This window comes from Anser brachyrhynchus (assembly GCF_964034855.1).
Source record: "Anser brachyrhynchus genome assembly, chromosome: 7".
Classification (NCBI taxonomy): domain Eukaryota; kingdom Metazoa; phylum Chordata; class Aves; order Anseriformes; family Anatidae; genus Anser; species Anser brachyrhynchus.
Window position 1 is genome coordinate 23,943,381 of NC_137701.1, and position 26,934 is coordinate 23,970,314.

The window sequence follows — 26,934 nt, forward strand, 5'->3', positions numbered from 1 at the left end:
CGTCCCTCCAGGGGCTGGACAGCCGCACTCGGCAGCCGCCCGCAAACGAAACCGAAAGGGCTCGAAAGGAGCCGGCTTAAGGGGCGGCGACCTGCGGGCGGGCTGCCGGCGGACCCCGGCTGCGGCGCTCCCCGGCCGCCCCTGCAGTATCCCCCGACCCCGGCCCCGGCCCCGGCACCGCCAGCGCGACCATGTCGGCGGAGTGCCGAGACGAGTGCTTCCTCTACATGATCTCCTGCTTCAGGCCGCGGCTGAAGCAGTGCATCCGGGTGCTGCCGGTGCTGGACTGGCTGCCCTCGCTGAGCCGGGAGGAGAAGGAGAAGGTGCGGGTGGCGGCGGAACAGCGGGGCGAGGTGGAGGGGGCCGAGGAACTGCTGCGCGCTGTGGAGCGCGGCCCCCGTGGCCAAGGTTGGTTCGCCGAGTTCCTGCAGGCGCTGGAGAAAGGTGGCTGTGACCTGGCTGCCCGCTACATGAACCCCAGCCAGCTGCCCTCACCCACCGAGGAGGCCGACCACGACCTCTGCGTGCACTTGGTGCAGCTGCTCCACGCCACCCTGGTGGATAGGATGCAGACCAGGCAGGTGGCCGAGAGGTGCCTGCAGATGGACATTTTCCAGGAGGAGGACCTGGAACGGGTAAGTGGCCCGTCCTCTCAGGCTGGGCACCAGGCAGTCCCACAGACACTGGTCACCCCCAGGAGCTGTGGGGCACCACAGCAAGAAGTGGCCTTGTGTGAGTGCAAAAAGCCAAAGGGTGGTACCCAAACCTGGGGGAAAAGACAGGTGGTGCTCCAGGTAAACTGCTGAACACTTACAGGTTGGCTAGCAGATGGGATGCCAGCTAACAACCAGGGGCAGACAGTAAATACCTTGAGCAGAGATTTAGAATAGATCAGTATGTAAGTGGAAGTAGTCTGGCCAACTTTACTGTGACTTACCATTTTGACAGATACCAGGCTCAGAAGATCAGTAAGTGTCTTTTGGCCTGTGAACCATACCAGAAAGTTGTGCCGGCCTGTAAAGTTCTAGAGAACATTTGAAGTAAAACAAGACCTCCCCTCACCTTTATTTTCTGCCTTAAGTTCACTAAGGAATATCACAGCCAGCAGCAGACTATAAAGCTGAGCAGAAATACCAATCTGACAAGAAAGAGCAAGTGAAGGGTAATGGCTTTGACAAAAACATTTGCCAGTGTTTTTCTCCATTGGGCCAAGAATGGCTTGCCTGGACTAGCGTGAAACTTACTTGGAACCAAAAAAGAAAAAAAGTAGATATCCTGAAACAGTATTAGAAGAAATATATATATATATTTGGCACAGGAATAAGACAAAAGATCACAAACTAATGGTGGAATTATGTCATACTTGCACTCTGAACTTTGCATCAACTGTTTAGGTACTTTAATGCTCACGTCAGTTAAATGAGAGTCATGTATATAATTTCATCTGATTGGTGACTGTTGGGGAGCAGCAAGGGCTAGCTGCACCCCACGAGCTGGGGAGCCAAGCATGGTAATGCAGCAGGTAGAGACAGGAATCTTTTAGGAGGCTATTGGCTCCATTCCTTAATGGGTGCACATGTTCCGTGGTCATCTTTATGCTTCTTGTATTTCTGCTTAAGTCGTTACCCTTCAGACCCTTACCAGTTTCAGCTCTGACAGGGCCTAGGCTTTCTTAATGAATGACATCCCAGGATGGTCTCGCTATATTCCTCTTTGTTTAACTCTTCCCTCCTCCCACTGCCCACACACCTTCTTCATGTATTCAGCCTCAGCCAGGGGGCTTTTACCCTGTTTGGCCAAACTTGAGCCGGCTGCTATGCCTACCCATTTTCTCACATATCAGGATGGATGATTCTTGAGCCTTGAGGAAATTGCCCTTGAAGACTGAACACCTGTCTCAAGCAGCAGTACTTCTGAAACAGTGCTTTTCTTTTTTGTGAACACCTGCCCACTTTTGCTCATGACAACCTTGGAACACTTTTCTATAGCTTCTTTGATGGCAGTAGTCACTTTCAACAGGCTATTGTATCTTGTATTATTTTACTGCACTGTATTATTGTATCGTATTTTTAAGTGAGAATTGAGAAGTTGAAGCCAGTGTTTAAGAAGGGAAATGTTCCATTCTAAATATGAGGTCATGCCATAGATGAAGTGTGAGCTCTGGTATGCTGTAGGGCATTACTTCTCCTTAAGCAAGGATGGTTAGTTCCTAAACCGATGTGAACACCAATTATCGTTCCATAATAAAAATGATTATATAATGGTTATTATTATAATCATTTCCAGTACCACCAGTCTCTCAAATCTCAGATCTCTTGTTTTATACATACTACGAGAAACTATATGATGTTGGACAAAAATGCAGTAAATCTCTGCTGGTGAGTAAAACGATTGTCAGACCCACCATATATTTTTGTTTCTATGTTTTAGTGATGACAGGGGAATACTTTTGTACATATACTATTCTTGGTAACTTCCCTAAACTGTTTCAAAATTCAGTCTCAAGGTTGTTTAATTTATTTTATTTTATTTTATTTTCACCAGATCAGTGCTGTTACTGACACTCGTGGGAACAGAGATGGTGCAAGGGAGCTGTTGAGTAGAATAGTGCAGAAAAAGGATTGGTTCTCTCCTTTTTTGGTTGCTCTGCGTCAAACACAACATGAAGACCTTGCAGATGATTTAAGCGGAAATACGGGAGGTAATCATCTTATTTCACCATAATAATGTTGGTTGTTTTTTTTTTAGCATCTCTTTTTGAGCTGTTACTTTGGAAACAATGCAGGGTTCCAGCCATATTGATTTCACTGCTATGCTGAGACAAATGCTTTCAGTTGTCTGAGGATTTCAGAATGAAGTTATTTAACAGCTAACCTGATAGATTCTTAAACACTAGAAATCCTTATTAAGCAATATCAAACTTACAACAGTATGACCAAAATTGTAATTAAACTGAATACTTACCTTTTGTAACCCATTGGTTTTCAATGTGATATTTGTATAATCATTCATAATAAATAGTCAGAAGATTATTTTGAACAAATAAAACAAGCTTTTTCCAGATTTCTCCTTCACCACAAAGATTAATGTTTCTTTTATGGCATGGTTTACAAATACATTTGGTATTTTAAAGTAGACTGCAGTATATCTCCTTGGGGATAACACATTGATAGGTCTCAAGATATATTGCATAACATTTACAGTAAGTAATAGAATAAACTAGTAAACATTATTTACAGAAATGAAAGTAAAAGAGGTTTGGGTTTTCGGTTACCACTTTTTATTCCTGTACAGCAATTATGATGTTGTAAAATTATCACCCTACATGCTAAAATATGGAAAAAAAGAAGGAGACCCCAACCCCTAATTTTATATTGCAGTCAGCATAGGTTTTATAAGATATTTGAGAATAAAGTTTTTAACAGGTTTCGCATTTAACAGCTTCAGCCTTCTTGCTTGAGGAGCTCACCAGAACTATATCGCTGTGGTTTTAGTTTCTGCGTGTGGGACTATGCATTAAAGATTGGGATGAGAGGCATGAAGGTGCCTCTTCCAGTTGAGGACAGGAATCAACCTTTGCCATACACTGATAAGCGGCTACCATATTTGAGCATGCAGTTCAAAGGTGGATGAATGTTTCAGTTTCCAGGCTAGAGCCTGAAGATGGTTGCGGGTGAGTCAGATGGTGGGAATAGATCAGCAACTACTGTGGTCCTAAGTTTCATTTTCTGTTACACGTTTGTCAGGCTTAAATTCTTGCCTTCATTACTTTGCTATCAGGTAAAAAAGTAATAAATTCATAGTACATGCACTAATTACTAAAAGGAGGGCTACAAGATGGTGAAGGGTCTAAAGGGCAAGACGTATGAGGAGTGGCTGAGGTCCCTTGGTTTGTTCAGCCCAGAGCAGAGCAGGCTGAGGGGAGGCCTCATGGCGGCCTGCAGCTCCCTCAAGAGGGGAGCAGGAGTGGAGGGGCAGGCGCTGAGCTCTGCTCTCTGTGGACAGCGACAGGACCTGAGGGAATGGCGTGGAGCTGGGACAGGGGAGGGTCAGGCTGGGTAGTAGGGAAAGGTTCTTCACCAAGAGGGTTGTTGGACACTGGGACAGGCTCCCCAGGGCAGTGGTCACAGCACCAAGCCTGTCAGAGTTCAAGAAGCATTTGGACAATGCTCTCAGACACATGGTCTGATTTTTGCATGGTCCTGTGTAGAGCTAAGAGTTGGACTTGATGATCCTTTTGAGTCCCTTCCAACTCAGAATATTCTGTGATTCTATGAAGTCAAAGAGAAATCATTTTTGTGTTTGGAATAAGACAAAGAAATGTAGGGCAGGAAGACATTTGGGGAAAGTTCTCTCAGGTTTTCTGTTTTATGGGAAGGTTTTGAAGTCTTGTTTTAAGGTACACCCATTTGTGACCTTACAAAACTTATAGAATTCAGAAGAGATTTATGACCAACAACTTCATTAATTAATATTTATGAAAACATCAAAATTCTAAACTACTGTTTGTCAAGACCGTATGTCATGCTGGTGTGCTGATGTGACAAGCACGATGAATACAGACTAGTTCTTTGTTTTCTGTGCTACGCAGTAAAAGAATATATGTTTTTTTTATAGTGCCATCTTATTTCTTTTTTTTACTTTATAGGAAAAGAGAATAAAGAAAACAGGGTGAAGGACAGTACAAACAAAGAAGCAGAACCTGCAAGCCAACCAGGACATGCTGTAGTGGAGGATTTGAAACAGCAAGAAAATCTGGATAGTGGTTCTGTCAGTGAAAATGGTGTATTGGAAACATCTGTTGAAAAGAATTCTGTAGTTTTGGGTACGTCCACTAATTGGTATTTTGTTCTGGTACCAGTTCAACTTTAGTAACTGGAAATAACTAAGAGAATGTTCTCAGTTTATTAGTTCCCATTTTGCTCAAATATTCAGGAACATACGCTACCTTCATTGTGAAGGGAATTAATGGAAAAAGTAAATCTTGATTTCTTGGAAGCAGTAAATTCTATTTCTTCCTATCAGTTAACTGCAGTACCAACTTAGGGGACAGATCTTTAAATTTACTCAATTTACTTCAAAGGAGTTGCTCTCAAACAAGAATGTTGTCATATTTGAACTAATTAATCTGAAAGGTATGAAAAAGCTTCACCTAAAGTAACTACACCAAGCTAGTTCAGAAATCTATTTGCTAGCACAGTGCAGAATGGCTTAGAAGGACGTTGCCAAGAAATTGTTGTGGCGTGTTGTTCATATGGATCCACCTTTTAAAATGTGCCTATGGAGTTGATCATGAGCAATAGCAACTACCAGCAGCAGTTGCCAGATATAGCCAGGAACTGATGATTCAAACATATGCTGTATGATTAAGGAACCATTTGTATCTGTTACAAGTTCAGATGCAGCTCAAACAATAGTTACAATTGAGATAAATCCTGCCTGAAATGATTTTAGTGGGCTTACTCAGCCAAAGGAGTAAGACAACTAAGGTTGCTCTTTTTTTCATCAAACATGAATATATCAAGAAAAATTTGGCTCTGAAAACTGTGGCCTTTCAGTGTGTAACAGTAGTAGCTTATTTTTCATTTAACGTGATCTTAACAGCATATCACAATGATTTATAGCAATTAGTGGATTATTGACTGCAGCAGAAATATCAGCTTGGTTTTCCTGCATTAGAACATAATTTTGCCTTATAAAACAGAGGTGCCAAATATTTAATGATGATTCAGAATGGATCCGACTGAGTTATCCTTACTCTTAGTTAGGGTCGTTTCAGGGCGAGTTAGGCTCTTAATTGTAGGCTTGCTCTGGATAGGTTTTCACTGCTGTTAGCCTGATCTTGCCTGACTGTTTTTAGACCACGCAGGTAAAAGTACAACTGGACCCCAGATTCTACTTCCATGTAGGCTAGGAACCCAGCTAATTTGCACTTTGATATGTCGGGTGTTGTTAGTTTTGTAGTACACTCCCACCATTCCTCCATATATTGAGGACAAATTTCAAGGAGGAAGAATCGTTTTCAAATCACTTGATATTCCTGCATTTTGCATTGGATCTAAAGTCTCCCCTGACCCTTTTATTGCAGTAGATAAGACAGAGTGAGTCAGGGAGAAGGTAAGAGAGCCTGTGGTGGTTTTACCTTGCTGGGCAGCTAAACTCTACTACAACCACTCTCACTCCTTCTCCTCAGATGAAGAGGAGAAGAAAGTATGCTGGAAAGAAGCTCCATCCCAGCCAGACCCAGTACAGAGCCATAGGGTCATAAAGGTAGAGTAGAAATAAACAATTTAGCCTGAGAGAAAACTAGAAAGAAAACTGCCTGTACAAAAACAGATAAGAAACTGCATACACAAAATACAACACAAAAGCACTAAGTTTGCAAGGTCAGAATTGGAGCACTTCAATTAAGGTTTCTCTTACCTGTACAGAAAACACTTTAAATAAATAGCAGCTGTGTTTTTCAAGATCTGTTTAATAAAATGAAGTAGATTGGAACAAATAATTATATCGTGGGAAAAATACAGATTGAAAAGACGCCAATGTGCATTGTTTCCATCCTTATCATTATGCGCAAATCCATGATTTCAAGAGTGGTTTGACCCCTGTTGGTTCCAGTTCAAAATGAACGTTCCATGAAAATCTGACTTACTTGTGGTTAGTATAAGGTGATAACCACTTGATTGATTTTTTTAAGTGGAAGTTTCAGTAATGTCTTACAAAGTGTGCCCCTTAACGCTTCAGAGTGGAAAAACCAACAATTAATTTGAAAGTAGGACCAGTTTTACTAACTTGTTTATATTTTGGTACTTCATTGGTATTTTCCACTGTTTGAAACTTTTTCTGTGACAACATAGCACATGACAGGAAAGAAGGACTTTTTAAAAAAATTAATATTGCATATTTCTATGTTCTTCATTGCATTCGATTGTCTTTGTACTTACTTGTTAGTGCAAAGTGACATAAAGTGACAGTGACAGCTGTTAGAATATCAGCCCTTTTATCTTCATTGTTTTGGAAAGAGTTACTTTTTTTTTCTTTTAAAATAATTCAAGAAGATTATTACAATCAAAAAAGGAGAATATTATGCTATTCAACTTTAATTTGAAAGATGGGTATTCTACATTTCATTTTACCACTGATGTTTTCTGTTACGAGATGATTTTGTAATGCATGCTGCAGATTGTAATCAGATAACTGAGTATAAAATACTTTGTGAATACATATTCTCTGTTACATATACATCTTGTAGTAGGTCATTTTTGAAGGGAGACCATAATTCCATCTTTTCTTTCCTAATCACATGGATTACTAGAAAGTGAAGATGAGCAATAACAATGTCATTTTCAGAAACTGAATTCCTACTAAAGCTACTTAATATTTTGTCAGAGGTCTTTGAACATGGTTTATAACTGGTGATGTTTTCTTCTATTTTCAGGGCAATACTGTCTTTTATGTGATATTAAATACATGCTATTATATAATAATAGTAGGGAGTATTTATTTAAATCAGGCTCCTGCTGTGGATATGTATTTTTTTCAGTGCCTTTATTTTGATTACATTGATTTCTGGGAAACTAGACTTTTAATTTATGTGCTTAAAGTGTGGTGGAGATTCATAGTTGAATTAGATTCTGAAGTTTGTTAGCAATAAAAGAAGAAAACTGAGGACAGCAAGACAGATGTTTGCCTCACCTTTCACGGTTATGTCAGGTAAACTGAAAAATAAGACTTAACCAGATACTGGACTCCTAAGGTGGCTAAGGTAGCTTCATTTCAGTCGTCGATATTATGCTTGTTTCATGAAATAGCTGTTTAGTTTCACTTAGTCATTCACCTTTCAAGGAGACCAAAGCTTGCATAAAAGGGATGTCAAAGCTTTGCATTTTTACTGAATGCAGACTAGGTGAAACTTCTACCTCACTTACCAAGATTTTGTAATGTATTTTAGGAGTAATGATCTAAGACTTCCCATTTAGTTCTAATCTCTCACAGCATCTGTTTTGCTGTACCAATTATTTGTTGGGGACAATAAGTAAAATAGATATGGAAAAACTGAAAAAAATTTGATAGAACACAAGTTCTATGAGCTAATTAAGTGTAGGTCATTGTTGTTATTCTCACTGTTTTCTTATGGACACTGAGCTCAGTTGCAGAGTGCAGCAGGCAAGCTGACAAACAGTGCGGGATGATTCTGTTTGCAGAAGATTTTGTCTGGAAGAACTCTGTGGATCTCTTCAAATGTTAAAATTACCGAGTTTTGGAAAATCTATATAGATTACACTTGTGACTGAAAAATAAATAAATAAATGTCAGTGCAATATATTGATTGCCCAGCAGAGGGGGATCTTAACATTAGAATATCTACAGGAAACTTGCCAGATTTCTGTACCAGTGTCCAAGTTTTCTATTGGGTGTAACAGAATTGTCGGTCTCTGCTTTTACTTGCAGTTTGGAAGATTTACTGTGTGTCCAGTTGTCCAACATGTTTTTCTTTCTTTTTTTCTCTTCATTCCCTTTTGAAAAGGATCATAGGACTAGAGGTGATCATGCATGTGGTCCTTTGTGGACCCTTACTTCCAAGCAAACAGAAAATAGATGCCTGACTACACTAAATTATGAACCCCGTTGCCTTACCTCTGCTGTATTTTGGATTTTTATTTCTCACTCCATTTTTTCTTCCATAGGAAAGGAAATTATTCTTCAGCCATCCCTGCCAGACATTTGTCTAGCCCATTTTGACAACTAAGGGAGAGAGTAAATGACACACTGGCTATTTATATTTGTATAGCAAGTACACTATACTACATTTGTTTCTGTTTTTCACTTAGAATCAGATGTCGCTACAGAAGATAGAAGTGTCAGTAACATGAATGAAAACCTGGGACAGAGCAGTACAACCAGTGATTCAGGTATGTTTCCCTTCTCTTATTTAGTAACTGCAAAATAAACTCTGGAGGGTAAGCTCTCTATGACTAGGCTAAACCAAAAATCAATGGAAAACATTTACTGTGAACTCCAGCAACAGTATTTATGTACCAAACTTCCTCTTATTTTGTTGGTAAACAGATGCCATTTTTATGGGTCTGGACTTAACTCCAAGCCCCAAAGGAGCTGATTTACTGGGATCCTCTAAATAGGTCTCGAAACATTGCCATCATACAAATGGTCAGTGATGCAGAATACAATCACACAGACTGGAATGAACTTCTGGAAGTCATCCAGTGAAGTTATCTGTACAGATACTCATAACACTGCCACATGTATGTGCTTCTTTTGCTCTAACGATGAAGCTAAATTGTGTCTGGCTCCTCTACTGGGGAGGTAAGAGGGATTAAATTGGACAGGTTTTAGAGGCATCAAAAGTTGAGGAGAAACATTTCCTGGGTACTTGCAGAACCATAATGAGGATCTACTTTGGACCTGAATAACTTAATAGCACTGTTTGTAACAGTAACCTAATCAATGGAGATTAATATCTGAAGACCTTTGCAAATCTCACATTTAAGAATACTTGCAAGTTCTAAATGAAGTGTAGCATTAAACTAAATATTAGATTGTGTTTAGATAACACTTTTCAGACAGATGTGAACTTGCTATGAATAAACTCTGAAACCAATTAAACACTGCTGTTGTAAAAGACACCCCAATTTTATTTATTTATTTTTTAACCTCAGGCAGAACGAATTTGCGTCTATCTTCTGTGGTGAACAGTTAATGTTTGCCCTACACTGAATTCAAGAATCAGTTGACTTCTAGAAACTAGCCTGTATATAGTTTGTTCTGTGCCTATATCTTGTGCAAGGACAAAGAAAAATCTGGGTTACCTTAAAAGCCAGCTCTGCCTAAAGAAACTAGTATTAGGTCAGTAAAGTCAATGCAGTTGTTATATGTCATAAGCCTACAAAGTGTTTACTGAAAATGCTTTAAAATAGTTTCAACCTTTTTTAATACTAAAAATCATGTATTTTACAAGTACACAGAAGATTCAGGATATCTCAAATCTAAATTGCTACCCCTCAAATCTAAATTTCTACCCTATAGATAGGATTTTATTCTATGTATTGTTAACTCTGAGGAATATACTTTGCACTTCTGCGTCAGCTGAGGTGACTCATCAGTCACACTGGATTTTTTCCTCACTGTGTCACATGAAATGTCAGGACACAGAAACTTCTCCATTTTGTGAGCAGACACACCATATCCGTTGGCCAGGCTGATACAGGCTAATGGTGTGTGGTAGCACATATATGAATATATGGCCTGAGCCTTTAAGATTCCTGAAAAATCTCACATTTAGTTGAGCATTGGCTATGTCCAGTAGTCCAGCAGAAAAAAATAAATCACTACAGTTATGTGAAGAATGCAGAACAGATTTTTTTTACTTGTTATTTATTACATGTTCTGTTTACACTTGAGCTTTAAAAACAGTTAAAAAGTTTTTAAAAACATTCATGCTTAAACTCAGTGAGAGCAAATATGAGAAAAATAGTGGAGATACAGATGGACTTGGTGATATTTTTGGACTTTATAATTTGAATTTTTGCAGTAAGGCTCTTGTATTAGATGTCTGGGTAGGTCTTAATGCACTGATAGGAGTTTGATTTTAAAGCAAAGAATCCTGTGGATTTAGTTGCCCTTTTCAATGCAAGGATCACTTTACATTTAAGAAAAATGTTGGAATTAGGATAATAGAAGAATAATTATCATGTTTCTTTTAGCACAGAGCAGCAGTTTATAAGCCTTGTATGAAGGCAGACAACCTCCCTGTGCATGTTTTACTGTGCATGATGAAAATTCTTTAATGGAATCATATCCTGTGAAAAGATTCCTGTATTAACCTTTATCTTACCAGGAGCCAAGGAAGCTAGGAGAGAGCTAAGTTAAATATTTTTTAGGCATGGATGGTTAGTTGAGGATGTTAAGATACTGAAATTTAACTAAACAGATGGGTGATAAAGTGCTAGTTTCAATATGGTTGAACTATTGGATTTAGTCAACCAGAAAGCAAACAGTGTTCTTCCTCAAAAGAGAGTAGTAGAAGTCAGATAAGTAACAGCAAGTACTCTCTGGTGTAAATTTCACTGTGTTCCAGATAGTACTGCACTCACGCTAAAAGGCAAAACAAGCAAAAAACACTTAGGAATGGTATTCAGGTGTTTCCATCAGCAGTATTTTATCAAGCTTCATTACTTTTTGTTAGTTTAATTTTATTTAATGGAATAAGGTTTACTAGAAAAAATACACTTATTTTGCGTATGATGTATCAGTGATAATAAAAGCCCCATGATTCTTCATTTAATATCATCAGGAAATAAAACTAGAGGGTCTTTTTCCTCATTTTTAGTCTCGTAGGATTTTTGCCTCTTATTCACTGACAACAGTACAAGTTCAGGATAAATAAACATATCTATAGGGAAAAAAAAACGCAGAACTCCACTAAAGTAAATACTTCTTACATTCATATAGATAATTTCTGACTTCCTAAATATGTATAAACTCAGAGAGCTGATATGCTTTTCTCACTGCCTGAAATTGTGACATCCCTTTTAACTTTTGAATGTTGTTTGTTTTATCTGTGAGGAATAGATATGAACTCTCTGCCATTGCATTTTATATGATAGATGGAAGGTTTTGGCCTTTAGGTGGCAAATGCACATGGCCTTTTAGTGAACAGCTCAGATTGCATTATGTATGAGTCAGTCTGGAGGCAGCGCAATCTGCATTGAATAGGTGGTAACATTCTGCAGCTAGCTTTGTCTTGTACGGTCAATTGAATTTTCTTATCTATTTGATCTTTATACTTTATAACTCCCTTCATCTATTTTTAAGTAGTCCCTATCTCTTTCTTTTTCTATGGCTCCATCTTTTTCTTTTTTTTCTTCCTCTGGGAAGTATTTAAAAAGGTAGCTCACATGCAAGCAAATAAATTTCAGTACTGATGAAAGAGAGCATCACATAAGATTGGCCAGATTACGCATACAACAGTTCTGAACACAACTTTTGTTGTTCTCAGTGCTACTGAATTGTATCATTTGAATTCATACATAATAATAATCATATTAACATAGATGAATGAAGACATATTGTGGCTTATTCCGCCTACCCCGTTAGGCAACTGGATATAAGCACAGGTCCACAGAACAGCATTTCCTATGCTAATGCGCCATGTTTCTCTTTATTCAGAAGATGTATCTCATAATTATGTTTTCCATTTGTCACTTGTTCAATATTCTGATAAATGATTCCTGTTTGATATTTATATTTCTTTGCACCCTTAGATGAAGATGAAATGGAGAGCAGAGCTTCACCTGAACCAGATCTGATCCTGAGAGATTACCAGATGGAAGTTGCAAAACCAGCACTGAATGGGGAGAATATTATAATATGTCTCCCTACAGGCAGTGGTAAAACCAGAGTGGCTGTTTACATTACCAAAGATCACTTGGATAAGAAAAAAAGAGCATCAGAGCCTGGAAAAGTTATAGTACTCGTTAATAAGGTATGTTGGTACATTTAAAAAAAAAATAGTATTTTGCAAACCTCATGCACTGTTAGTAAAGAACTTGTAAAATGAATGTAAATATATTTCTCAGCTTCTCCAGACGTAGCTATGTTTAAAGGCACACAGCTCTAGACTGTCATCTCCATTATATTGCTGAAAACATGAGTGATTTTAATTTAATGCAGCACATGTGAGAATTTGCATGTAGCCAAATAACTACATTATTGGAAAAAGTGTTATTTCTTGTTAGGATTAATAAAAATGAAATAACATTTAAAAAATATATTTTTCACATTCTGTGTTTGGATCTGGTAATGAAGGCCACCTAAGGAGTCTCAAACTAGTTAGGTAATGTTCCATCAGATTTTCTGATAAGAACTGCAATTTTTACAGTTAAATTCAGAGCATATAATCTAAACTAAAGTTTTTCTATTGTAATATTAAAGTGTATAAATACATTTAAGAATTTTATTGAAAGATTAAAAGATATCCATATGAGAATAAAATTGTTAGTATGTTATGAGCTTAGTCAAAGAGCCAGAGCATTCATTGTTTGTTCTTTCTAAGACGCAGTTAAGCCTATGTTCTTGGGGCAAAAAGTTTTTCTTAGGAACAGTTGCAAGAGAGGGATTGCTTTGTGGATTTTTAGCGTTTGCTTTTCCATTTTTTTAAAGTCCTATTGTGTAGTGAATAAGGGTTTGTTTACTTTTTTTAAAAAAAGTATGTTTTGCACAGAGTGTATATTCACCTAACAACATCTCTGGCAGATAGGTATGTATTTATAATCCTATGTATGTTCCGGTGTAAATTATTTGGAAACTTTTTTTCAGGTACCATTAGTGGAACAGCATTTACGAAAAGAGTTTAATCCATTCCTGAAACGTTGGTATCAGGTTATTGGTTTAAGTGGTGATTCTCAGCTGAAAATCTCATTTCCTGAAGTTGTCAGAAGATATGATGTAATCATCAGTACAGCACAGATTCTTGAGAATTCACTGTTAAATGCAACTGAAGAAGATGAAGAAGGTGTCCACTTATCAGGCAAGATTTTCATTCTGAAATTTTTACAGAAGGTCAAAAGTTCTGGAAAACTGCAGATTAAAAATGTGCCAAACTCACGAGTTAATGTAGTTCATTTGACTGTTTTTATAAATGCAAGCTGTACTCTAAGAGTCAAAACCACTTCTTAATGTGCTTGCAATTTTTTGAAGCCAAGTTAGACTTTTGCAGTTCACTTGCTGTGCATCCCATTTTAAGTAGCTCAAGCACGACCTTGTGCGAATACAGCTATACTGATTTCAGCTTCCAAGCTCAGTAGAACATTGAATTATACCACATAGAAGCCATGAATAGAAGTAGAAAAAATATTAAAAACTCAAATGCAGTAAGTAGTTTAAGAAATACAATGAAGCACGGGATAGAAGCCAATCTGTTATAAAAGTTGTATTCTTTAAAATTTTACCATGTTGCTAACATATGGAGTTAGGATTGCTTCTAACTACATACAGATAGGCAGCCATAATGGTCTTTTACAACAGATAAAGGAAGTTGAAGAGCACAAAAAGTAGAAGATGAGATGAGTGAAGTTGTTTGCCCAGAACTCTAAAGTGGGAGATACTATTGGGAGATCAGAAAGGAAATTGTATTATCTGCCAGTGATGGAACAAAACATGACTTCAGCTCCAGGATTTGGGCTGCAGTGACCCTCCTCTGTGAGAGTTGACTTCTCCCTCTAACTGCATGCAGTCAACTCTATTCTAGATGGGACAGGATGTAGCTGAGCAGAGAGCTACAATGTTCAAAATAAGGGAATTAAGGTAAAAGAAGAATTTGTCTGAGTGTTACAGAGACAACAGGGAAACATGGTGTCTGTCAGTGCCTAGTGCTGATTGGAGTAGTTGCTTGATCCAAACCAACTCCTACAAAGCCACTTGAGTATCCCAATATTATATCCCCTCCTTCAGAATATCTTTTCGTTATCTTAGGTAGAGTACTAGAGATTTTGTTGTATTTATGTCCTTTACACCTCCCCTAAGTCAATAAACCTTCCCAAATCTGAATCATTTGGGAATGCCATATAGAGGTGCCTAAATCCTTCTGCTGGAACTCCTGACCTAATTAGAATTGGGCTGGGTCCCAAGCTTGTGTCATGAGGTTTCACACCTTGCAAAGTTTCCTTCATAGGGAGTTATAATACATATGATCTATATATATATAATGTAGAAATATTAGAAATAAATAGAAAATTAGGTTTGAAACCACACAACTCCAGTCCAAAGTAGCTTCCTAGACCACTTGTGTGAAAACAGTCACATTTCCCCAGTGACGTGGAGCAATAGTTTGCTTTCTTAGTGGTACTCTTTGGTCTAGCATCTGAATAAAATTTCCCTTGTTCACTTTCCATCTTTCTTCAGGTTCTTCAAAGACCTGAAAATATATTACATGATATTTTCTCCAGCAGAAGGGCCCATTCAGACTATTCTAACTCTCTGTTAGTTTCCCACTTTTGCTGCTGGTTGACACAAAAATCATTTGTAGTGATGCAGCAATGTGAGCTCACTTATGTGTAAACAAGGCCATTAAAATTGCCTGATTAAACATTAAATTAAAAAAAGAGTTTAACCCAAATCATTTCAGTCATCTGCTTTACCGTCATTGCCACAGTTTTGTAGGGAATTCAACACAGAGAGTTACTGGCTAGTTAGGGGAAGGGTGGGAGCTCCATAAACCAGTTTTGCTGCTAGAGAAACAGAGTTCATGAGTCTTTGAAATAAGAACCTTAAAATATATTTCAGTATCTGCATATGTAAACAGGTAGATGACATGTTCTCTGTGTTTGTGCAAGATTTAAAACAAAGAAAAAAAAATATTTTTTTATCGTATAGTGCTCTACCTGTTGCATGTAAATAGGATCTAACTAAAAAGCACAAATTCATAGTCTGAATCTTCATCAGTTTCCTCAGCTACAAAAGCAAGATGATCAGTAGTGCCCTCTCCATCTGTTTGTTTTTTCCAATGACACATCCATAGAGTAATGTAAGTCTTTTAATTGGGCAGGAATAGGGGGAAAATCTCTGTGTTGCTATAAAATTGAAGCATATTTTGATCAGCACAGGACTTTCTAGAATGTCTGAAAGGCTTCTAATATGTAACGTATGTTCACATAGACAAATGATATGTAGTTTGTCAGTGCATTTACGGATATGTTTGTAAAAGATAGCATAGTGTAGAACTATAATATGTTCCTACCAGTGGTTATTATCTGCTATGCTGGTTATTCAAAATATGTGTCTGAAATTCTTTATACCATCAGATTGTTTTTGCAAAAACAGAAAAGCTTTCTACATGATATGAAAAGTAAAACTACTTGACATGTCAGGAGTACAGCAAAAATTCCAAAGTTCATTAAATATATACAGCTCCCACCACCCTTTCCTCCAGTTGTTAGTTTTCTAATGCATTAGGACTCAAACTAACTGAATCTTTTCAGCACTGTGCTTACCTGTACGAAGATTTATTCACACAATTCTACCTTTGAAAGAAAATTAATCATAATTAATCATAATTATTATTATTTTTTTTTAAGATTTTTCACTCATCATTATTGATGAGTGTCATCACACTCAAAAGGAAGGCGTCTACAACAATATAATGCGACGCTACGTAAAAGAGAAGATGAAGAACAGAAAACTGGCGAAAGAAAACAAACCATTGATTCCACAGCCTCAGATTCTGGGACTTACAGCCTCACCTGGAGTAGGAGGTGCAAATTCCAACCCAAAAGCTGAAGAACATATTCTAAAAGTAAATAGCCCTTATATTTGCAAATCACCAAAGGAATAGTGTCTTGTTAAAGTAAATCGTTGTAGTGTTAGGCTTCAATTATATCATCTGATTTTTTTTTTCTTTTGTATATGGAAATTCAGCTCAGAGCCATTCAGCAAATTGCCCCACTACAAATTAATGGACATTGGTGTACAAATAAAGGTTGCTTACATAAGTAGGGAAGTAAAAAGATTGCGTCACTTGAAAACAAAAGAATCTCAAGATTAAAGACAAGAAATCCAGAAAATAGTGATTTTTTTAGTTAATAAAATTCTCTTTATGTTGCTGGATTAGAATTTACTGTGTATTTTAAGTCCTAGAGAGATCACAGTATTTTATGTCTGTATTTCTAGAGCAACTAAGCTCGGCTTCTATGTGGATCCAGGAAAGTGAAAAATGAAGTAGAATATTTAAACAATGTAACTGTTAGATACAGGTAGCAAGCAAATGTGTTTACAGCAGTTAGTTACTGATTGAGAAGGGAGTAGTATGTGTGGTTGCATATATGCCTGACGGGAGATAATTGGTTAAATTCTGTATTTAAAACATCTGTGACTCTAAAGAAACTATTTTACTTAAAATTCAATGGATTTACATTAGTGATACAAAAGGAGAATTTAACACAGGACTGCAGTGAAACCTCCTATTTAGTAAGATTCGCACAAGAATAGTGGACACTTCTTGAGCAGGGAGGTTGGACTAGATGATCTCCAGAGGTCCCGTCCAACCTTAACCATTCTGTGATTTTGTGACAAACAGAATGTGAAATGAATATGTGAGGCCTACGAGAAGTTGTTATGCTCTATTGAAGTAGATACAATTATGAGGTATTTTGAGACAAAAACTTCCTAGCAGTGGAAAAAGCAGAGAATTCCTTTTCATTATCTGTGAAATCTTAATGATGAGATGGTGGTTCTTCTATGTAAAGAAATGTAATCCAAATATACAAGCTCAAATAGATAACTACTGTTGCAGACATCATAAAGGTTGCTTGCCAGACTTCTTTTTTTTTTCATCTGCTCATAAAAAATTTAAAGTTTCCCCTTATTACTTCATACTCACTGACAGAAATGTGCATATTATCTTCTCAGGAGAGATCAAAAGCAGAAAAGGCCATTTCAGTTGTGCAGTTAGTATTGAAATTTTCTCCATCTATTTCTCTTCCAAGAAAGATCATTTCAAATTATTTTCTACTATTGCGACAAGCTTTTACTTTCAGAATTACTCAGTAACATATATTTTCTTCTATTTAATTTCACCATTCTTTTTATTTATTTGTTTTGTGCTCCGAAATTGTCTCTTCCAAAATATTGATGGTATATTTTCCTTTTCAAAGTACCTATTTTGCACCCTAATCTGCAAGCCTCATTTCATGTGCAAGAGTTACTTCTGGCCTAAAAAGTAACTTGCATAGCTTCTCTCAAACACTTTTCAAAGAATTGGTCCTTCATACTTATACTGTCTGCATGCCATTTTTGTGGGAAGGAAATACACAAAATTATGTAAAAAAAAATATCTGAAGGAGAAAGTATGTTGCATTACTTCAGTTTTTATGTCAAATAAGTCATTAAACATTAAAATAAATAACCCCTGATTTTCTTACAGATCTGTGCCAATCTCGATGCACGTAGAATCATGACTGTTGAAGAACATGCCTCACAACTGAAAAATCAGGTGAAGGAACCATTTAAGAAGACTGTGATTGCAGATGACCAAAGAAGGGTATGTTTTGTCAAACAAATCGGTATTAAAGTTTAATTTCCCTTTGAAAGAATGTTGTATGGTATCAAGAACTTTTGGCTAATGCTGTTTTGCTATAGATTTACTGTGATCCATAGTGCTAATTTGAATCTGCTGCCTTCCTCTGGATGGAAAAGTGTCAGTAAAGTTAAATGAAAATAAATTTTTACATATCTGCATTTACTGCATTTATATTTTTCAGATATCTGGTCAAAAGACCTTCTGAACCATGTTTCTATTGGGGTGACATAATATATACTAAAAAAATGTTATATTCACAGTTTAATTTTTATAATGTTCTGCGCTATTGATTTTCATAACTGTTAATACTCTTAGCAACCTTACTCGGCTTTGAAGTTCTAGGTTTTAATAAGTTACTCAGTGTAGTATTAGCCAGAAGAGTTCAGTCCAATGTTTTTTTGCTAGAAGATGCTTGCTTACTTTAGTAATCCATTTCTTTCTAGGATCCATTCAGAGAAAGAATTATTGAGATCATGACAGATATTCAAAACTATTGCAAGCTCTATCCAAAATCTGAGTTTGGATCTCAGCCATATGAACAGTGGGTGATTAGAGAAGAGAAAAAAGGTAACTGCATAGGGAAAATATCTTGACTTTGAATTTGTCTGTTTCTTGTTTTGTTTTGTTTTATACATAGACATGTTTTTGTATGTTTTGTTGACTTTTAGCTGCAAAAGAAGAAAAACGCAAGGAACGTGTCTGTGCAGAACACTTGAAGAAATATAATGATGCTCTGCAAATTAATGACACTATCCGAATGGTCGATGCATACAATCACCTAAATAACTTTTATAAGGAGGAAAAAAGCAAGAAAACAGTAGGAAGTGATGATGATGATGAACCAGCAGTATCAAAACAGGATGAAACAGATGAATTTCTAATAGATTTATTTCATGGTAAGCTTGAAATACATGGTGATTTTTAATATTTAAAATCCATAGAACCTAATAGTGTAATTTACATGGGCTCATTAATTATTACTTTGTAGAGATTGCTGTGTTGTTTATTATGACAGTGGCTGGGTGTCTCAGTTCATAAAGTACAGAGTGCATTAAACAACGTCACAGTGTGATCACGTCCCAACATGCAGTAGATGTTCTTTGGTTTTGGCCTAAGGACACTTCCTTTTTTCTGATACTAAGTAAAAATTGTTCTCTGCTGTTCTCCAATGAAGTGACCCTGAGGACATTCTGACAGACAGAGAGAATGTATATTCCATTAGATACTCCTGAGGGACCAAAAGTTGAGCAAATGGAACACCAAAGTAATGTGCAATGTCCCTTTTTTAACCAGACCTCTCTACCAGCATTTGACTGCATACTAAGAGATGGGAGTGATGATCCTGAGTAAGTTCCAAGTAAAGAGCAGCTACTGAGAGAATTAAACAGTGAGTTAAATTGCAGACACCAAAAGTAGTTGCCTTTTTTTCTGGTCATTCGCCTTGGAACTAGGATTAATGCAGTACTTCACACAATAATATTTTCTGCCTCTTTTTTCCCCTTACTGCCTTCACAATGAGAAAGAGGTAGACAGGTTGGCTTCTGGGTGTTGCAAAACAAAATGGGATTCATACTGGAGTAAAGTCTAACTTCATGAACTACGAATTTAGAATGCCACCATTAAGAAATTTGGGAAATGTTAAAAAAAAACTTTTAGACAAATGGAGTAGATTAGGTAATGTCATTGTGTTTTTTACTGACCATCCATACTTGTCTTTGTGCCCACTACCTTAGAATTTCAGTATTGAGCTGCTGCTGAGAACTAAAAAGTTAAACTAATTAAAAATTAAACTCAGTTTTCTAGAGTGCTTTCATTTCCACATGTAAATAAAGTTCAGAGAAACTGATAACGAAAAGGAAATTATACTCCAATCTGTTCCAGTTTTACCACTGATAGTGCCAGGAGTAGTAGAAGGAAATCTATTGAATTTGTTTCCAACTTTTAAGACTGGAGTTTTTCTTTGGGAGGTAAAGGTACTGCAGCTCTTAGTGTAGGTCTAAATACATGAGAAAACTATAAGTGTTTGTCACATATATCTACTTTGTAGATATATACATATACATATACATATATCTACTTTGTATATGATATATGTATTTGATATATGTAGATATATTTTATCTACTTTGTAGATATATGTAGCTTTATATAAGTATGTAGCTTTATGTGTGTGATTACATTCTAAAATATGAATAAGACTGTAGTCAGAAAGCCACTGCAAATGCGGTGTACTAGTTCTGGATAAATTGACTACCACTGCACTGGACAAGGTGGATTATTCACACGATAACCTGCACAGGAAGATGATATTAAAGTGATTGTAATATCTTAACAGACAAGTTTCCCCCGTCCCTTAAAGTGTTAGTGTTGTCTTTTTGTGATCATCTGTCCATGACATAATTTTTTAAATATTCAAAATTTAAATTAAAAAAAAAAAAAAAGTGTGAGAAATCCTCCCTGGTCAGTGTAAGAGAGTCATTCATTGAAACTTTCAACCTCTATATAGAAAGCTGCTCTTTGCTTTTTTTTTGTTTGTTTGTTTTTCTGTGTTTTTTTTTCCTAGAGCTTTTGTTTTACATAGTACTGTTTTTTAACTTACATCTGCTATTTTTAAAGCAAAAAAGAAACATCTAAAAGAGTTGGCTAGAAATCCAGAATATGAAAATGAGAAGCTGATAAAGTTGCGAAACACTTTAATGGAGGAGTTCACAAAGACTAAAGAACCTAGAGGAATTATTTTCACAAAGACCCGGCAAAGTGCTTTTGCTCTATTCCAGTGGATTATGGATAACCCAAAATTTGAAGAAGTGGGGATTAAGGCTCATTATCTTATTGGTGCTGGACACAACAGTGAAACTAAACCCATGACTCAGGTACAGAACTATGCGATATGGTGTTAAAATCTTGTACTTATTTTGAGAAAACAGTTTGTTTTAGTACTAGAACAAAGGACTGAAGTTTGGAGCACAGAGTTCTGCTTTCAAATCTGCCAGCATCTTACAATCATAAACTGTATCTTAGGTGAATAACAGTATTTTAATTTTATTTCCACAAGATACAACTTTTATTGGTGGTTGTATTCTATGACAGCAAGAGTAACAGGAAACAGTTTCCTAGAGGAATATATAGTCAAAAAGGGACACAAGTTGTAGTGGGATATAGGAAGAAAAAAAAGTGAACAAAATGGCAGTAGGAAAGTATGATAGTTAAATAAGGTCATACATATTAAGACAATATTGATTCAAATTATAGTTTACTGGACAAATTGAAAGATAAACTGAATTACAGTGCGAAGGATGACTGTCTTTTCCTGATATCATCATTTAATCAATTTATTCCAGTTTATATGCATGCTTCACACTGACACAGTCATTGAAAGAGAATTTGCCAAAACACACAATGAAAATTCCATGCTTGATAACTCAACAATCCATCTCATATCAATGTGTTCACCTGATACACAACATCTCTCTGACAATTTATTTATACATTCAAATTTAATATTTTCAAAATAAAGTGCTTCAGTATACTAAATACTCTGTTTTGCTTTTTGCATCCTGTAAAGTTGCCACTTCAGCATTTAAACAATAGTGGTGTTACTTATTGCTGGGCAGAGTCTATTTACTGCAGTTCCTTTCAGTTTCAAAAAAATATATAGGAATTGTTCTCTACAAAGTAAGCTTGTTTTCTGAAAAAAAAAAATGTTCTTTAATCACTGTACCATATTGCACAAACAAAGCAATAGCCTCTATATTTTGAAACTGAATACAGTATATAGGAAGCTTCTGTCCCTCTGCTAAAGCTTGTTTGAAATGTCCAGCTAATTCAAAATTCCGTGTTTTGGATGCTTTATCGTTTATGTACATCATCTCTGTGTTTTTTGGTGCTCTGCAGATGAACAAAATACATTTTTTGAGGAAATTTAAGTACTTGGGAACTTGACTTGGAAGTACTGAAGGCTATACTTAAAGATGAAAATACTGAAGTAGTAGATATTCAGAACGTCTGCGTAACTACTTAAATAACTTTATAGAGCAAAGAATTGTATTATCAAAACTCCTAGTGTCTATGAAATGGAATTATCAGCTAAAAAGGTCCGACTTCAGTTACATTTAAAAGATTGGTGTCTGCTCCTGCCTCCCTCACAAATGTGTGAACGCATAGTGTGTTCAGAAAGAACTCCTTGTTTGTGATCTTGAAAGGTGTTAAATGCAGTGGTTGAAATGACTGAAGTTTGGCACTCCACTCTGGAATGATTGGGTTATAATTCCTCAATTCTCTTCATTACAAGAAACGTCTGTCAGAAACTAATACTAAAAGTTAGTATACCGATATTTTTAAATTTACAGAATGAGCAAAGGGAAGTCATTGATAAATTCCGAGGTGGAAGTGTAAATTTACTTATTGCTACTACTGTAGCTGAAGAAGGCCTCGACATCAAAGAGTGTAACATCGTTATTCGCTATGGCCTTGTCACCAATGAAATTGCTATGTTGCAGGTAAGAGTTTATTAAATAAATAGCTAACTTATTTTTTAAAGTGCTTTCTGTTTAGAGTATGCAAACAGTGAATCATATTCCTGGGCCTTGGTAATACTTTTTGAATATTTGCAGGCTAAAAGAGAAAATGTTATTGCAACAAAGTTCATTTCCAGGTACCAGCCTCCTGCTATACGAAGTGCATGTTATATAAAATTTGCATCCATGTGGTGCAGTGTGAAATCCATTTAAAGTTCTACACAACCAGTAAGCTGTCTTATGCCTGGTATAGAAAAGGTATTCTCGTGTGATCAGAGGCCTGGTTGAAATTGACTTTCTGTCCATGTGTAATGGGCGGAAGATGGACTTTTATCTTACTTCCAACCTCCCCACACGTGTTTCCAGCCTATGATCAACCAGCAATATATTTATCACTTTACAAACACTAAACAATGCACACATTCCCTAAAGGAAAAAGAAAAAAAAGTATACAAGTCTCCAGTTTCTATAATAAATGCAATATGTAAATATAAAGACATTTGTACTCTTGACAGCTAAAAAAAATGTAACTGCATATCATAATACCAGTTTGTCCATGTTATCAGTTAATTTGTAAGCACATTTGAGATATTTAAGTGCATGCTTATTTTTTCATGACAAAATAAAGTTTCTGCTTCGCAAAACGTTGTGCTAATCACAAATCTCCTGAATATTATCTCACAGGTATCTTTAATGTTAATGGAGAAAGAGAATGTTGTTAATACTGACTCTTTATCTGCCTAAGTGAAAAAAAATGCTCTGTGGGATCCCTTACAAAAATAGGAACAAGTGTTGCTTGGTGTTATAGGGAACTTTACGCTGCTTATGTTATATTCTTTGCAAATTGTAGGCCCGTGGTCGAGCTCGAGCTGATGAGAGCACCTATGCACTTGTGGCTTCGAGTGGCTCGGGAGCTGTTGAACGTGAAGATGTAAATATTTTCCGTGAGAAAATGATGTATAAGGCCATTCAGCGTGTCCAGAGGATGCCGCAGGAAGAATATTTAAATAAGGTATCTACTGCAGCTCTACACTTTCCATTTGAAGAAGGCTGATGCATACTGTAAGGAATACTTTCTACTTGAAATCTACTTAAGGGAGGAAAATACAAAATAGTATTATCTAATATGGCCTTGCATCCTTCTGCCAATATTTGTTTTAGAATCTATGTTTCTGGGCCTTTGGAGAAGTCTGGTTTTCTGTAGGTAAGCGGAGAAACACACAAATTAGGAAAATTGACTAAAATTTTATTAGTGAACTTAGTAAAATAAAAAGAAAGGTAATTGCTTTTTCGCAGTATCTTTTTTTCCTTTAGAAGTCACACCTTATTAGGCAGAAAGGTTATTTTTTTATGAAAGTATAATTTTAAGTTTTCAGAAAAAGTTTTATTTGTAAGGGTCTGGAATTTATGGAAATAAATGTTTAGATTTATTAGTCTGCTACAGTCGTTCCACTAGAATATTACAGTGCTCTAATTGTTATGTTTCTAGATTGAGAGCTTCCAGTTGCAAAGTATAATGGAAAAACAAATGAAGGCAAAAAGAGATCAGCGTAAGACATATAAGAAAAACCCTTCACTAATAACATTCCTATGCAAGAATTGCCACAAGCTGATATGTTCAGGAGAAGATATACAAGTTATTGAAAACATGCATCATGTCAGTGTGAAAAAAGATTTCCAGTAAGTGTTTATGAACTACTTTGTCTCTTTCAAGCAGAAACAGATTTTCTTTTCAGCAGGGCTTGTAACCTTATAGGCCCAGTGAGTAAAAAAAATAAATAAATAAGAAATATTTTTCCAATATTTTGAAGTCATAAATTCTCTTGAGTTTACAGTTAATGAATTTGAAGGAAATGTTGGTTCTTCCCCTTATTTCAAGGTGACTAGGGTGTGAAACTTCAGAAAAAGATATAATTCCTGTGGTAATATTAACTAGGTCACTTGTTATATAACATGGTGTGTATTCCACAGAGAAACAACAACCGAAGCTGAATACCAGTTACCCAGTGCAGAGTCTCACATTTACACTGTTACACCAGTAACAGACCCTGGATAAAAGTATGAGCCATGACCAGTGACTCATAAACAACTTATTAACCACTACCTGTGCATTGACAACTCTACCTGCGGAGAATGTCCATACTGGTCACACGCTTCCTTTATTTCTCCCAGTGTTCTTGCTCTTTCTTATCTTCATTGCAAGAGATACCATGCCATCTAGTTTGTTAAACATTTACCTCTGTTAAACTGTGTTTAACTTTTTAGTGCTGAAAGAGGTGACTTTCTTTTCCTACTCATAATAGAAATTAAGAGGTCAAGAAAATGTTTTAATTCAACTTCAATTTACTACAGTAACTTTGTAATTGGTATTGTACATTGCAAGTCAGTCATGCTTTGTTATGCATGTACATGCAAAACAGTCTGCTGCAGTTATGTGGCAGACACCATCCTACCAAGTTACTGCCCTCCAAAGTTCTCCTTTCATTGAGACACATCACTGGTATAATTTGTAAAGTTAATGAAGAAATTTTGAAGAGTTAATGAGAAATTAGTACTCATATGTTGTAAAAATGAAAATTTAGCTGCAGACCTAAACATTAGACTGCTTCTACTGTGAAATTGTCTCATCAACATAATGCTATCAGTCAAAGTACAGTTATCATTGAAACTATAAGGTAATAATTATTATAACCTCTCAGCACAGGCTGATATAATGATAGTAACCCACAAAATCAAGCACTCCCTAAATTAAATGATATAAGAATGTGTATATATTCTGCATCTCTGGAGAGTCAGAATGAAATTGTGCTGTGAAGGGGTAAAGTTGGACTACAGGGAGTAAAAAGAAAACCTCTAACTTTCAGATATCATCTTTGACAGCTCAATGGCACTTCAGAAAAACAAAAACAACAACAAAAAAAAAACTATCCCGTACTGTAACTCTATATCTGAAAGCCTGCTGCTGCTAATGAGGGAGGATGCACCTCCTAAAATGTTACAAAAGAAAACATGGAGTATAGTGGCATGTCAACATTACTTAGGAGCATGAAATAGGGCCTTGCATTTTCTCTGGCTCCTGAATGTGCACAACAGAGAGGTTACTGCCTTCTAGGTTTCATATCTGATTTCAGCAATGGTAGTCACTGTGCATTTAAGGCCATTTTGTAGCCAATAACCATGTATTCTGACTCACACTTTCTGTTTTTCAGACATCTTTACCATACAAGAGAAAATAAGACACTGCAAGATAAACACGCTGATTACCAGACAAATGTGGAAATTATATGTAAAGATTGCGGACAAGTGAGGAATGACTTCTTTTCATACTTCTATGTTGCTGGTGTCTGTCTTTATTTTTGTCTAATGATATTGTCTGTTTTTCTGAAACGTGATTTCCTTATACTTGCAGGCTTGGGGAAATATGATGGTTCACCGAGGTCTTGACCTGCCTTGTCTAAAGATTAGAAATTTTGTGGTTGTTTTTGAAGACAAGAAAACAACAAAGGAAATTTTTAAGAAATGGGTAGAACTGCCCATCAGGTTCCCCAGTTTTGACTATGCAGCTCATTGTCCTTCAAGTGATGAAGACTGAGGACTCAGAATGAAAATAAATGTGTTTTTCTTCTCTTCTCTGACTGCTGATTATAGAGAGTGTTATAGAGAGTGCTGCATCCTAAACACAGTGAAAGCTCCAGAGCATGAAAACACTGCCTTGAAGAGGAGAAAAGACCCAAGGGAGAAGGACGAAGTCACATGGCAGCTGTATGCACTCAGATTTGCAGTGTCACTCCAAGACAAATAAGACCAAATACATTGCAGTGATGTGTATCCATGGAACAAATTCCTCTCTCAGTATAGTCCAATGTGGGGTGGCAACACTGTCAAAAGTGTGTTTGGTGACCTGTCTTTAAGCACAGAACATAAGACAGTCATCCTGACACTTGCTGTGGTGACTGTTTTCTGTTTTGCTTTCTGCTACAACCCTTATGAAGATAAAGTGTCTTAACAAAGAAACCACGTAAAGAGAACAGATTACATGAGTGTAATTTTTGAGTCACTGTAGCTTCTGTGTTTTCATGACAGAGTCCTTTCTCTCTTACCTTTAGCTGTAAGCTCAGACATTTCTACAGACTAAGTTTCCATTAAAAGAAATTTCAAAAAAATCAAGCCCTTAAGTTGACTTTAAATTGATTATCTTAATGTCCAAGAAGGGACAATGACAATTGACTTTCTGTGTGTTAGCTTCATAGGATTGTTAAACTGGCTATAGCCATTGAGGTATGTATTTTTTTTCAATAAATGAGTGTAATAAATAACTTTTACCAA

General features: G+C 36.5%; 1 protein-coding gene across 1 annotated transcript; it reads left to right on the top strand.

Annotated features, from left to right (window-relative positions):
• The first annotated feature begins 46 nt into the window (after window positions 1–46).
• Window positions 47–26,934, top strand: IFIH1 (interferon induced with helicase C domain 1). Its single transcript, XM_080601211.1, has 16 exons — window positions 47–635; window positions 2,545–2,701; window positions 4,649–4,825; window positions 8,832–8,912; window positions 12,282–12,502; window positions 13,336–13,546; window positions 16,092–16,309; window positions 17,936–18,052; window positions 18,535–18,658; window positions 18,760–18,987; window positions 20,708–20,964; window positions 22,441–22,590; window positions 23,459–23,620; window positions 24,098–24,288; window positions 25,818–25,911; window positions 26,018–26,934. The coding sequence occupies exons 1-16, from the start codon at window positions 192–194 to the stop codon at window positions 26,198–26,200; spliced, it is 3,015 nt and encodes a 1,004-aa protein (XP_080457337.1). The 5' UTR covers window positions 47–191; the 3' UTR covers window positions 26,201–26,934.

Coding starts and splice junctions, on each gene's coding strand:
- IFIH1 (XM_080601211.1), top strand. CDS start 192: ATGTCGGCGGAGTGCCGAGACGAGTGCTTCCTCTACATGATCTCCTGC. Junction 2,702..4,648: donor TTTAAGCGGAAATACGGGAG/GTAATCATCTTA, acceptor TTTACTTTATAG/GAAAAGAGAATAAAGAAAAC. Junction 12,503..13,335: donor TTATAGTACTCGTTAATAAG/GTATGTTGGTAC, acceptor ACTTTTTTTCAG/GTACCATTAGTGGAACAGCA.